General features: G+C 40.3%; 1 protein-coding gene across 1 annotated transcript in view; it reads right to left on the reverse strand.

Moving 5' to 3' along the window:
* Window positions 1–14988, reverse strand: part of IL31RA (interleukin 31 receptor A) — a 64872-nt gene that overhangs the window by 25075 nt on the left and 24809 nt on the right. The window contains 2 exon segments of the mRNA XM_054252248.2: window positions 2807–2972; window positions 6375–6526. Of these exon segments, the coding sequence (XP_054108223.2) occupies window positions 2807–2972; window positions 6375–6526 (318 nt within the window).

Raw genomic sequence — 14988 nt, forward strand, 5'->3', positions numbered from 1 at the left:
TACATTTTAATCAGTTTCTTTTGGGGATTCTGAAAAAATGAATAAGGACAAAAGCAAAAGTTCTCTAGTGGTGACTTTGATAAATAAGTGTTGATTTGGTTTAATTAGCAAAAGTATATATAACACCAGCATCTGGTATTTGCTAATTAATCTCAAGCTTGCTGAACTAATAAATCAGATGAAATAGGAAATCTTGTTTCTGGCAGCAAAACAAGTTGAGAAAACGAACACAAGGGACTGACTGGTCTGTGATGAGCCTGAGACTCTGAGCCATGATGGCACCAGGAGGTCACTAGAGAGAAGAGTGACAGCCATAGTAGGGGAAGAGCTAGGCAAAACATGATGGCCTCCAAGGTAGCACTTACTCATCAGCTTGCCTGCTGAAAAGTGAAACAAAGGAAGAGAACTATTTGCTGAATGATACTACATGTACATCTCCAGTGGGGAATACAAAATTCAGAAGGCATCAAATTGGTTCCAGACGTCTGACCACAGGGGTGAATGCACCAAACATCTACAAATACTAGTCTCACAGGAAACTCCACCAGGATCCAAAGAAACAAATCATTATTGCATGGATGAGGAAGCACAGAAGTTAACCTAAGATGCTATCTGAGATCAGTCTGCAACTTGGGTATGAGACTGAAATCTCATTTTCTATTACAATATGGGTATCCCTAAACCACCATCATGAGACCTGAAATCATGGCCATGGGGGAAATCATGTTCTAAAACTCACATCTCTCATAAATAAATAAGGTTAAAGCCTCAGAGGAATTTTAAAATTTCTTGTCCGTAATTCAGAAGAAGATGTGTGGCCATCACTAAGTAATCATCTAATTAGTCATTCATTTACTGTGTTAAGCTCAAAAATGGCCCTCAAAGTATCTCGTCCAAATCCCTGGAACCTGTAAATGTTTCCTTTTATGATAAAGGGACTTTGCAGATGGGATTTAAGGATCTGAGAGGAGGACATTATCTTGGATTAGCCAGGTGGGTCCTAACTGTGATCACAAAGGTCCTTATAAGAGGGAGGCAGATTATGGGCTCATGCCTATAATCCCAGCACTTTGGGAAGCCGACATGGGTGAATCATGAGGTCAGGAGATTGAGACCAGCCTGGCCAACATGGTGAAACCCCATGTTTCACCTCTACTAAAAATGCAGAAATTAGCTGAGCGTGGTGGTGCGTGCCTGTAATTCCAGCGACTCTGGAGGCTGAGGCAGGAGAATCATTTGAAACAGGGAGTTGGAGGTTGCAGTGAGCCAAGATCACACCACTGTACTCCAGCCTGGTGACAGAGCAAGACTGTCTCAAAAAAAAAAAGGAAGGCAGAGAGGTTTGACACACAAGACTGGGGAAAGGTGATGAGATGATGGGGTGAGAAGTTTTGTAGATGGAGGAAGGACCACAAGCCAAAGAATGCAGGCAGCCACTAGAAGCTGGAAAAGGCACAAAACAGATTCTCCACTCAGAGTCTCAGATGGAAACAGCCCTGCTGACATCTTGACTTTAGCCCAGTGAAATTGATTTTGGACATCTGACTTCAGGAGCGATGAAAGAATACATTTGTGTTGCATTAAGTCACTAAATTTGTATTGTTATAGCAGCAGTAGAAAACTAATACATTCATCACACATTTATTGATTGTCTGCTGGGGGTCAAACTCTGGAAAGGGCTCTTGAGAACAGTAACACAGGCTGAGTGGTCCTGAACCATTTATTAACATTTCTGAAACTGAGCTTCCTCATTTCCAAAATGGGAGTGACTCTACATATTTTATCATGCTTTTAGGAGGATTAAAAATAGTAATAGGAGGATAAATGATAAGAATAGGAAATCTGGCATTTAGTGAATATCTACTATGAGCTAAACGCATTATTTCATTTAATCTTTAAAATAATGCTAAATAAATAGATCCTACTATAAACTAAATTTACATATTATATTTCAGTGTAGAAAAGGGGGAAAAATGTGAGGAAACTGCTGAGTGGACTTAGAGATTAGGTATCTTGCCCAAAGATACTTGGCTTGAGATTTAAGCCAAGCCCACTGAACAGAAGCATTAGTTTTAATGACTGACCTGACACTTAGTAAGCACTCAATCAACCTGCAGTCTATGCCTGTTTCCTTTCCTTGCTGTCATTAAAGATGTGATTTTTTAAAAATTGCATTAGTTATACCTTTATTTATTTTTGAGTAGTAGCTCCAGGGTTCACAATATATAACTTTAATTTATCATAGGATACCTTCAAATGATATGACACTGGCGGGGCACAGTGGCTCATGCCTATCATACCAGCATACCAGCACTTTGGGATGCCAAGATGGGAGGATCACCTGAGGTCAGGAGTTCAAGACTAGTCTGGCCAACATGGTAAAACTCTGTCTCTACTAAAAATAAAAAATAAAAATTAGCTGGGTATGGTGGAGAGCCCCTGTAATCCTGGCTACTTGGGAGGCTGAGGTACAAAAATCACTTGAACCTGGGACGTGGAGGTGGCAGTGAGCCAAGATTGCACCACTGCATTCCATCCTGGGCAATAGAGCGAGACTTCATCTCAAAACAAAACAAATGATATAATACCCTTTCATGTATAGTATAAGAACCTCATGAGTATTAAAATGTGATCCTTTGCTTTTGGGGCACAAAGTTGCGCAGGCTCATTCTCAGGGGTGTAGGGGGCCCCTGGGGTCATGGGATTCCATGGTTCCCAACCAGGACATTTGACAAACCGCAGCAAGGCTACCCAAAGCAGCCCTACACCAGAGCAGACAGGAGAGGTATCGCAGGGACTAGCTTGCCTTCTTCCTCAGTCGTTCCCATTTTTTCTTGGCTCCAGTCGCTCCAGAACTTCGACTCCTCAACTGCACATCGCAGGGCTATGACATATTCTGTAAAAGCCTGCAGCCCCGTGAGGTTGTAGGTTTGGTCTGTGTCCCTCCGGTTCTTAGTGAAGTTGACTTCCAGCTACAAGACAGAGACAGTCCTAAACTGAAATGGAGACCACACATGTTATCCTCCCATTTTCCTCTTCACTACCCGGGGTAGTGACTTTAGCCCAGTGAAATTGATTTAGGAACTAGTAGTACTCTAAATCAAATTTTAAAATACATCATTTTCATTGACAGACTTCCACATGCCAGTGAACAACTGCACCTGGCCCATCCCCATCCCCTGGCCCATCATATCCCCTACATAGATATGAACATCCCCATGAACCACCACCTCCCTTCCCATTTCCTGTATCTAAGCTTGTGGGGCAGAAGTTCCCGCCTCTTGCCTGGCCTGAGTGAGCAGAGCTCTGCTGCTTGCTGTTCTAGAAGATGAAAGCCCCAGCCTCAGAGGAGATGAAACCGCTGCTCAGTCTTTTAAAGAAGGTGCCTGTAAGTGTCCTTTACTTTGTTACTTTGTCCAGTCAGCGTGCCTCTGGCCCTGACAGGGTCCAGGATCAATTGATCTAACACTCCCCCAACTCTGCACAGGTAGTGGAACCCTACCGAAACATTAATTAGCTTCATCAGGTTCATTGCTAACAATCTATGCTTTGTGCCAAATCCTGACTCACCCAAAATGTTTGTCTTAAGAGATGAGTCAGAAGTTCTGGTACAAAATCTAAATCAAATTCTGTGTGTTTTTTGTTTTTTGTAGATCTAAAACTTTCCCAACTCTGCACAGGCAATGGAACCCTACCAAAACATTAATTAGCTTCATCAGGTTCATTGCTAACAGTCTATGCTTTGTGCCAAATCCTAACTCTCCCAAAGTGTATGTCTTAAGAGATGAGTCAGAAGTTCTGGTACAAAACCGAAATCAAATTCTGTGTGGGCTTTTTTTTTTTTTGAAATGAAGTATTGCTTTGTTACCCAGGCTGGAGTGCAGTGGAACTATCTTGGTTCACTGCAACCTCCACTTCCCAGGTCCAAGTGATTCTCCTACCTCAGCCTCCCCAGTAGCTGGGGCTACAGATGTGCACCACCACATCTGGCTAATTTTTTGTGTTTTTAGTAGAGACAGGGTTTCACCATGTTGGCCAGCTGGTCTTGAACTCCTGACCTTAGGTGATCCACCCACCTCAGCCTCCCAAAGTGCTGAGATTACAGGTGTGAGCCACTGCACCCAGTCCATAAATCAAATTCTTAAAACAGTTTTGAGGTCCCTTTTCTAGGACTCTTAACAATGGAAATCTTTGATAGAAGGTTGGGAAGAGCTGAGTTGGGTTTAGTTGGGATTACAACAGGATAACTGATTGTATTTTAAAGTTAAGGAGAAGGCTAGGCGAAGAAGGAAGCATTATCAAATCTGGAAATACTGAAAAGCTAAAAAGTAAAAAGTTAATAATAAGTTTTGGGTGACCAAACAGGATTCTAAATAAGTTGGAATGATAAGACAGACATGAAGAAATTCAGTAAGAATAAATAAAACACCTGAACTTAGGTTAAAACCTAACAAATGATGAGACAGTAGAGGTATGTTTCACAAGCAAGTCTTCAGCAGGAGGTAAAAAATCTTGATTTAGGCCAGGCGTGGTGGCTCAAGCCTGTAATCCCAGCACTTTAGGAGGCCGAGGCGGGTGGATCACGAGGTCAAGAGATCGAGACCATCCTGGTCAACATGGTGAAACCCCGTCTCTACTAAAAATACAACAAAAATTAGCTGGGCATGGTGGCACGTGCCTGTAATCCCAGCTACTCGGGAGGCTGAGGCAGGAGAATTGCCTGAACCCAGGAGGCGGAGGTTGCGGTGAGCCGAGATTGCGCCATTGCACTCCAGCCTGGGTTACAAGAGAGAAAACTCCGTCTAAAAAAAAAATCTTGATTTAATTGGCTAATTTAATTGATTAAAAATCAATAATGTAACTGCTCGTGATGGCTCACACCTGTAATCTCAGTACTTTGGGAGGCTGAGACAGAAGGATCACTTAAGACCAGGAGCTCAAGACAAACCTGGGCAACACTTCAAAAAAATTAAAAAATCAGCCAGGCATGGTGGCACATGCCTATGGTCCCAGCTACTCGAAAGGATGAGGCAGGAGGATCGTTTGAGCCCAAGAGTTCAAGGCTGCAGTGAGCTGCGATCACACCATTGCACTCCAGCCTGGGCAACAGAGTGAGACCCTATCTAAAAATTTTAAAAAGGCAATAAAAATGAGATTATTACAAAAAGGTGATATAATTTCAGTTTGCACTGATGGAAATTGGAGAATGTTTTCTTGACTTTGAGGTAAGAAAACATTTCCTAAGACACAAAAGGCATTAAGCATAAAGGTGAAGGCTGTCAAAATTTAACGGTATTAAAATTAAGTGACTTATTCCTCAAAAGTCACCATTAAGAGAGTGAAACATCATGCCACATAGTGAAAGATGTTTGCAATACACATAATAAATAAAAGACTCGTAAACAGAATATATAAGGAATGCCTACAAATCAATTGAAAAATCAGGCAGACCATCCAACAGAAAACATGCAAAAGGCTTAAATCAGCACTTCCAGAAGAAGGAATCTAAAGGGCCAATAAACATGTGCTAAGGTGGGCAACTTCATTAAAATCAGGTAAATGCAAATTAAAGCCACCATTCCTCATGTTCATGCAACAGGATACTACACAGCAATGAAAATGTATAAACTACAGCATTATACAGCATGATTAAATCTTAAAAGCACAATATTTAGAGACAGAAGCCAAACATTAGAAAATACAAAATATATGGATTCCATTTATATGCTCTTCATCTATTTCTATTGGGCACTCTTTCATCCTGGGGCTCAAGGAAAGAGGGCATAGTCTCTTAAACTATGTTCAGTAATGCAGGATTAAATGGCAAAACAAATGAAAGCAAAGAAGAGATGACCATGAAAATCAGGGCAATAATTAGCTCTAAAGGAGGATGGGCTGGTGGGGCAAGCAGAGGGCTCTGGCATCCTGGAGATGTTCTATTCTTGACTGCAGTGGTTTCTACATGAGCACTGACTTAATAACTTGTTAAATGCAATCTTTATGGTTTTTTTCACTTTTCTAAATGTGTGTTATACCTCATGATTTTATAAAGGGTTGGAAAAATAAAAAATAAAATGGCCACATCATAGACTCTCCAGTAGCCAACATAGCCAGACAGAAACTTGGATGTAATGCAAAAGTAAATTTCTCACTCTTTATCATATCCCTGCGTTCAGAAGGCAAAAATGCCTATTGTAGAACATTCTTCCAATCTAAAAGATTCAGATGGAAAAACGGAAAAGTGAGAAGTATTTAGCAATGTCTCTCTCCTATTTTCAATGTAAAAAGTAAACGATTCCAGGCGAACAATAGTTGTCAGTGATTCCTTTTTTCTGGTTCTCTAATAGGAACATTATTATAATAGCATAACTTACCCAGCTGATACTATTGACTGTCCTGAATTGAAGTGTGTATTTTAAGTTAGATGAAACAGGCGCCAATTCAGGCTTTATCCATTCAATTTGAATCATCCGTTTGATGCCCCGAACTGGTTTCACACTGAAAATCTCAGGTGGTTCAGTTTTTGCTGAAAATAAAAATCACACAACTTTCATATTTGAAAAAAGATAAGAATTTTCTAATGGCATTCACCCAAAATTGAAAAAAGGAAAGTGCCTAGAAAAGAAATGACAGGGCATTGTGGTCTGCTATATGACGAAGATGGCATTTGCAAGGCAGTACAAAAGGAATATCACCCTCCCAACCCCAACACCTCTGAAAAAAAAAATACCTAGTGAGAAAAAGGATGCACTCCTGTGATTTTTTAGCAAATCATCCTCTTATTGATGGGGTCATATGCTATGCCAAGCAGAAGGGAGGTAAAAAGAGACCACACAACCAGAAAATAGGCTGTCTCTCTTATTCACTCTCACCTCCCCTAGGCCTCTCCGTCCTTACCCCTAGGATGATGGAATACCCACCAAAAACACTAGAAAATAACTCATTTTCTTTGGACACTGCAAACATTCTAGCCCCAAATTTCTCTCTTTGAAAATATGCATTTTTCTAGTTATCAAAGTAGCATATGCTCATTATACAACATTTTTTAAGTGTAGAAAAATACAAAGAAAAACTAAAAATCATCCATTATCCCATCAACCAGAGATAATCCTTATTACCATTTTGGTATATTTCCTTTCAGGCTGTTTTCTATGTAATTATTTGCATTATCTTTTAAACAAAATTGATATTATGCTAAATAAAGCTTTTGTCTTTTAAAAATAACATTATGCAATCAGCATATATCCCCTTTTATTAATAATTCTCTGAAACATGATTTTTAAGGTTTATAATATTCTACTTTATGGATGAACGTAATTTTTTGACTTATGTTCTATTATTGCACATTCACAGTATTACAGTAGGTAGCTAGTCAGGCTTGAGTGGGACAGGCGAGGGCTCCCCCTACACCTCATCAGGAAAGTCAGGGGACCATCAGGTGATGGATGGTCAGACAGTTGTCATGCTGCCTTGCAAACCTAATAATTAGTTGCAGCCAGCACCAGGAAAAAGCAGTTTCCCAATAAATAAAAACACCTGTAACTAGTGATTGGCAGCTTCCCAATAAGATCTCAGGAATTGGGCCAGGAACAATGGCTCATGCCTGTAATCCCAGCACTTTGGGAGGCCAAGATGGGTGGATCACGAGGTCAGGAGTTCAAGACCAGCCTGGCCAACAGTGGAACCCCGTCTCTACCAAAAATACAAAACTTAGCTGGGCGTGGTGGCGGGTACCTGCAGTTCAGCTACTTGTGAAGCCGAGGCAGGAGAATCACTTCAATCCTGGAGGCAGAGGTTTCAGTGAGCCAAGATTGTACCACTCTACTGCAGCGTGGGCAATAAGTGAGACTCTGTCTCAAAAAAAAAAAAAAAAAAATCTCAGGAATTGGGCGAGTGGGCTCAAGCATGGGCATTAAGAGGAAAATGGCAGAAAGTAACTGGTATATGAGCTTCTGGGCCATTCCACTGCAAAAGGGAAGAATGCTCAGGCGAGCATGCATAGGACTCCAGTAAACACACTCACATGCTCACCTCCTAAGTGCTAGTAGGCCACCATGCATGTGGGTAGCTCACCATAGGGAAACAGGATGCAAGATGCCAGAAGTAGGCCAGCATAGAAAACCCTAAGTTCAAGGTAAAACAGGGCACTTGACCTCCAAGATGCCCACTTGGCCCTCTTCCAAGTATTCTTTACCTTCTTTCCATTCCTGCCCTAAAGCTTTTTAATACACTTCTAATCCTGCTCTTAAACTTGCCTCAGTTTTTTCTTCTGTCTTATGCCCTTCAGTTTAATCAGTTGAATTCTTTCTTCTGAGAAGGCAAGAATTGAGGTTGCTGCAGACCCACACAGATTTTCTGCTGGTAATTCAGACAACTTCCACCACTAACAATAGTGTTTCTAATTTTTCATTTAAAACTTCTTGAAGACAAAGGCTGGTCTTGATCACAGAGTCTGGAATTAACCCCTGACATTTAGCAGGTATCAAATATTTGTTAAGTGAATGAGTACATGGATGATAGTTGAATCTTCCTTTACATCTCTGATGGTCCTTAGACCCCTTAGCATAGGCTGATGGGGTAGAAGGGCATGCCCATTTTTTGGGCTGCTGTCATACAGTGCCATTTTGCTTTCCAGAAAGGCTATACCAGTTTCAGTTTCCATCAACATTGTATGGAATACCCGTCTCACCACACTCTTCCTAGTTAGAATTGAATAGTATTATCTTTTTAGTCTTTGTCATTCTTTTTAAAATTTTTTTTAATTTTTGTAGGTACATAATTGCTATATATATTTATGGGATATATGAGCTGTTTTGATACAAGCATGCAATGCGAAATAAGCACATCATGAAGAATGGGGTCTTTGTAATTCTTGAAGAGGTTTGGAAAGTAAAACCCCTACTTAGAAACATGGACTTCAAAACGTTAACTGGGTAAAAATATTCAGAAAGCTCTTGGTAGCTACTCAAAAACTAATTTGTACTGATACTTGAACTAAGGGGTGGTCATCAATCCATGTGGCCACTCAGTAAGTAGAGCTGTAAACAGTAGACATATTAAATATTTCCTTAAAATGATTGATGTGTATTGAGAATAAGTATTTTTAAAAGTATTTTTAGGTGAATCATTTTGTTGAATCCTCTCAACCACCTAACATTTATTATATCCATTCTACAGAAGATAAAACTGGTATTGGAAAAGGTAAAATAACTTTCTAATAAGAAGCCAATCTAAGACACATTTGTATCCACACCAAAGTTCCTGCCCTTACTCATTACACTAAACTAACTCCAGTCAGAATAAGCACAAATACCTAGTGTAGTTCCACTTAACTCTAATACTCTTATCACCAAGGAGACAGAAAGTATTCATTATTCCTCTGAATAAAAATTGCTTTCAGAATTTCTCATTAAGAATTGATGTATATCAAGTGACATCTGCAAAATGGCAGACTAGGTAGCTCCAAGTTCTTGCTATCCCATGAAAACAAGACTCGCCTGAGTTTTTTCTTCTGTCTTATGCCCTTTAGTTGAATAAGTTGAAAAAAAAAAAGTCAGAAACTGGCTGAACTAAACTTATAGGAGCTCTAAAAATCAACCCAAGGTTTATAAACATTATAAACATCAAATCAAGACAAAGTCCCCTTCATAGTGGCAGGAAAATAGTTTTGTGGCTGTCTTACTTGCCCTTGCTCCACCTTCTCCCTGAAACATCAGTGGTCTTGGTTTGGAGAAGGTGATACCTCAGCTCCTATTTCCCTTCCACCAACTGGAGGGAGCAGAGCACACTTATATACATTCCAACCTATCTGAGGACAAACTAAAGGACCGAAATATCCTTATCAAAATTGCAGCTGAATTCTTTGCAGAAATTAACAAGCTAATACTAAAATTTATATGGAAATGCAAGGGACCCCACAGCTAAAACAATCTTGAAAAAGAACACAGTTGAAGGACTCACTTTCCCAATTTCAAAACTTATCATAAGCCTACAGTAATCAAGACAGTATAGTGTTGGCCTAATAACAAAAATATAATTAAATGGAATAGAATTGAGAACCCTGAAAAATGCCTTACATTTATGGTAAATAAATTGATTTTTACAAAGGTGCCAAGACAATTCAACAACACGGGGAGGGGTATGATGGCAGAAATCATCTTTTCAACAAATGGTTCTAGGATAACTGGAGATCCACATGCAAAAGAATACAGTTAGACCCCTACTTAACACTATATACAAAAATTAACTCAAAATGGATCAGCGATTCAAATGTAGGAACTAAGACTTCAAAACTCTTAGAAAAAACTATAGCAGTAAATCTTTCTGACCTCAGGTTAGGCAATGGTTTCTTAGATATGACACCTAAAATACAAACAATCAAAGAAAAAATATGTATGTTTTTTACTTCATATAACTATTGTTCTGCCTTAATCATTTAAAAAGTAAAAGAAGACACACAAACAGGGAGGAAATATTTGCAAATCACATATCTGATAAGAAACTTGTACCAAGAATATATAAAGAATTCTTAAAATTTAACAATAAAAAGACAACCCAATTATAAATAGGCAAAGTATTTGAATAAACATTTCTCTAGAGAAGATATATAAATGGGCAATAAACACATGAAAAATGTTCAACATCATTAGACATTGGATAAATGCAAATCAGAACCACAACAAGGTACTGCTTCACACTCACTAGGATGGCTATAATAAAAACAGATGGACGATAACAGGTGTTGGTGAGGGTATGCAGAAATCATAACCTTTATAAATCACCAGTGGGAATGGTAAATGGTGCAGCCACTTTGATAAAGTTTAGCAGTTCTACCAAAAGTTAAACATTGAGTTACCATGTGACTCAGCAATTTCACTAGGTATATATCTAAAAGAATTGAAACATAAGTCCACACAAATATTTGTACACAAATATTCACAGCAACATTATTCATAATAATCAAAAGGTAGCAACAAGCCAAATGTCCATAAACAGATGTGTGGGTAAAGAAAATGTGGCATATCCATCCAGTGGAATATTATTTAGCTATGAAAAGAAATATAGCACTAATACACGCTGCAACATTGATGACTCTTGAAAACATTATGCTAAATGAAAGAAATTAGATACAAAGACCATATATTATATCATATTTATATACAAATATATAGGCAAATACATATAGGCAGAAAATAGATTAGTGGTTGCCAGAGAAGGGAGGAAAGAGAGAACAAAGGATTGGGGACTGACTGTTAATGGGTATGAATTTTCTTTTGAGGGCAATAAAAATGTCCTGGAATTAGACAGTGGTGACATTTGTACAACTTCGTGAATATGACAAAAACCACTGAACTGTATACTTTAAAAAGGTGAAATTTACATAATGTGAATTCTATCTCAATAAAGTTATAATTTTAAAAGGATGTGGTGAAAATGAGTCTTTGAAAAAGATTTTTTTAAAATCAGAAGTAGTGAGGCATTTTTAAAAATAAGAATTTTATAATTTTTTTTCCTTTATACATTGGTAGGGTCGGGTGGTAGGGAGAGATCTTTTTGTTTTTTTAGTGCAATTACAAACTACAGGAGGAAACCAGTGGCCCACAAAATAGCTCTTGTTTCTCGTTCCTTTTTTCTCATTTGGTCAATTCCTTCCTTCCTTCCTTCCTTCCTTCCTTCCTTCCTTCCTTCCTTCCTTCCTTCCTCCCTCCCTCCCTCCCTCCCTTCCTCCCTCCCTCCCTCTTTTCCTTCCTTCCCCATTTCCTTTCTTCTTTAATTAGAAGATGAATTTTCTGTATACCCATAATACATGTTATATCCTTGAACTTTATAAGTCTATTATTGAGTCCATAGATACCTTTTTAACAAAGAAGAAGGAGGTAAATATTTACTAAAGAGTATATAAGAGAAAAGAATTCGGGGAGAGGGGAGAAGATGGTGCTGTAGGACCAACTCAGGATTGCAGCTCCCAGTGAAAGTGCAGAGGGTGAATGGATGCCACATTTCCAGATGGATCTTTATTGCCCACAGACGAGGTGATTCCCAGGTGTAGGAGCCCCATGGGCTGCCAGCACGGCTGTTTGGGCCGGTGCGGCTGTTTGGGCTGGGGCCGCAGCGCAGCAGCACTCCATACAAAATACACTGGTTTGGTTGCCCTGTTAAACCGGCAATTGGAGATTTCGGAAGGCAGATTAGTACATTCATCTGATTAAACGGGACTTAAACAGAAAGCCAGGCCAGGAGATTCCCAGGCAGCAACGTTGTTCCAGCCGGCTCAGTGGGTTGCTGCACGGGAAATCACACAGATCCCGGTGCCCTTTCAGCAGGCGACTGGAACACCTGGGAGAGAGTCAACCGTTCAACTTAAAAAAAAAAAAAAAAGGGGGCTCTGAGGCAGGGAGCCAGGTGATCAGGCTCGGTGGGTCCCACCCCTATAGAAACAAACAAAACAGCAATTGGAAACGCTCAGGGTTGAGAGTTTCACGGCAAGCACAGCTGAACCCAGGATGGTGCAGCTCAGAGAAGGAGGGGCGTCCGCCATTACCGAGGCACTCGACCCCTACGGAGGTACTCTGCCATTGCTGACGCAGCCTGCTGTTGCCAAGGCAACCTGCCATAACAGAAAGAGTCTGCCACTACAGAGGTGGGCCACCATCACCACGGCAGCTCTAACCACACCCATATAAACAGGACTACAGGTAATTACACACGGCAGCAGGGCAGAGCCCATGACAGCAAGGCAGAGCCCATGGCAGCAGGGTGGAGCCCACAACAGAAGGGCGGAGCCCATGGCAACAGGGCGGAGCCCACAGCAGCTCAGCATAGCCACTACAGGCAGGCAGTGATTAGACTGCCTCCTTGCTGGGCAGGACAGTGCAATGGATACTCATAAATAAAGCCCTAACTCCCCAGGACAGAGCACCTGAGGAAAAAAAGGGGCTTTATGAGTTCTGCTGCAGTAGACTTAAACATACCTGCCTAGCAGCCCTGAATGAACAATGGAGCTCACAGCTCAGCACTTGAGCTCCTATAAAGTATAGACTCTCTCCTCAAGTATAAAGTACAGACAGTCTCCTCAAGCAGCTCCCTGACCCCCATATATCCAAAGAGTCACCTCACAAAGGGCTGATCAGACTGACATTTGGCGGGCATTATTCAGGGACAAAGATAGCAGCAGAAGAAACTGGTAGCAACCCTCACGGTTCCGCAGCGGCTACAGGTGTACCCCAGGCAAGCAGGGCCTGGAGTGGAACTCAGTAGTCCTACAGCAGAGGGGCCAGACTGTTAGAAGGAAAACTAAGAAACAGAAATACTTCATCATCAATAATCTGGACATCCACTCAGAGACCCAATTGGAAAATCAGCAACTACTCAGATGACAGGTGGATAAATCCACAAAGATGGGAAGAAACCAGTGCAAAAAGGAGGAAAACACCTGAAACCAGAACACCATGCCTCCTACAAGGGACCAAAACTCCTCACCAGCAAGGAAACAAAGCTGGACGGGGAATGAGTGTGACAAAATGACAGAATCAGACTTCAGAAGGTGGGTAATGAGAAACTTCTGTGAGCTAAAAGAATATATTCTAACTCAATGCAAAGAAACTAAGAACCTTGAAAAAAGATTTGAAAAAATGATAACAAGAATGGACAACTTAGAGAGGAATGTGAGTGAATTGAAGGAGCTGAAAAACACAACATGAGAACTTCACGAAGCATGCACAAGTTTCAACAGCCGAATTGACCTAGCAGAAGAAAGGATATCAGAAGTTGAAGATGAACTCAATGAAATAAAATGAGAAGGCAAGATTAGAGAAAAAAGCACAAAAAGGAATGAACAAAGTCTCCAAGAAATGTGGGACTATGTGAAGAGACCTAATCTATGTATGATAAGTGTACCTGAATGTGATGGAGAGAATGAATCCAAGCTGGAAAATACTCTTCAGGATAGTATCCAGAAAAATTTCCCCAACCTAGCAAGGCAGGCCAATATTCAAGTCGAGGAAACACAGAGAACACCACAAAGATATTCCTAAAGAAGAGCAAACCCAAAGCACATAATTGTCAGATTCACCAGGGTTGAAATGAAGGAGAAAATACTAAGGGCAGCCAGAGAGAAGGGTCAGGTTACCCACAAAGGGAAGCCCATCAGACTCACAACAGATTTCTCAACAGAAACCCTACAAGCCAGAAGAGAGTGGGGGCCAATATTCAACATCCTTAAAAAAAAGAACTTTCAACCCAGAATTTCATATCCAGCCAAACTAAGCTTCATAAGTGAAGGAAAAATAAAATCCTTTGCAAACAAGCAAGTACTCAGAGATTTTGTCACCATCAGGCCTGCTTTACAAGAGCTCCTGAAAGAGGCACTACACATAGAAAGGAACAACCAGTATCAGACATTCCAAAAACATACCAAATGCTAAAGAGCATCAACAAAATGAAGAATCTGCATCAACTAATGGGCAAAACAGTCAGCTAGCATCAAAATGGCAGTATCAAATTCACACATAACAATATTAACCCTAAATGTAAATGGGCTAAATGCCCCAATCAAAAGACACAGACTGGCAAATTGGATAAAAAACCAAAACCCATCCGTGTGCTGTATCCAGGAAACCCACCTCACATGCAAGGATACACAAAGGCTCAAAATAAAAAGATGGAGGAAGATTAACCAAACAAATGGAGAACAAAAAAAAGCAGGAGTTGCAATTCTCGTCTCTGATAAAATAGACTTTAAAGCAACAAAAGTCAAAAGAGACAAGGAAGGACATGACATAATGGTAAAAGGATTGATACAACAAGAAGAGCTAATGATTCTAAATATATATGGACCCAATACAGGAGCACCCAGATATATAAGGCAAGTTCCTAATGACTTACAAAGAGACTTAGACTCCCACACAATAATAGTGGGAGACTTTAACACTCCACTGTCAATATTAGACAGATCAACCAGACAGAAAATTAACAAGGATATCCAGGACT

This window comes from Callithrix jacchus, chromosome 2 (genome assembly GCF_049354715.1).
Source record: "Callithrix jacchus isolate 240 chromosome 2, calJac240_pri, whole genome shotgun sequence".
Classification (NCBI taxonomy): Eukaryota; Metazoa; Chordata; class Mammalia; order Primates; family Cebidae; genus Callithrix; species Callithrix jacchus.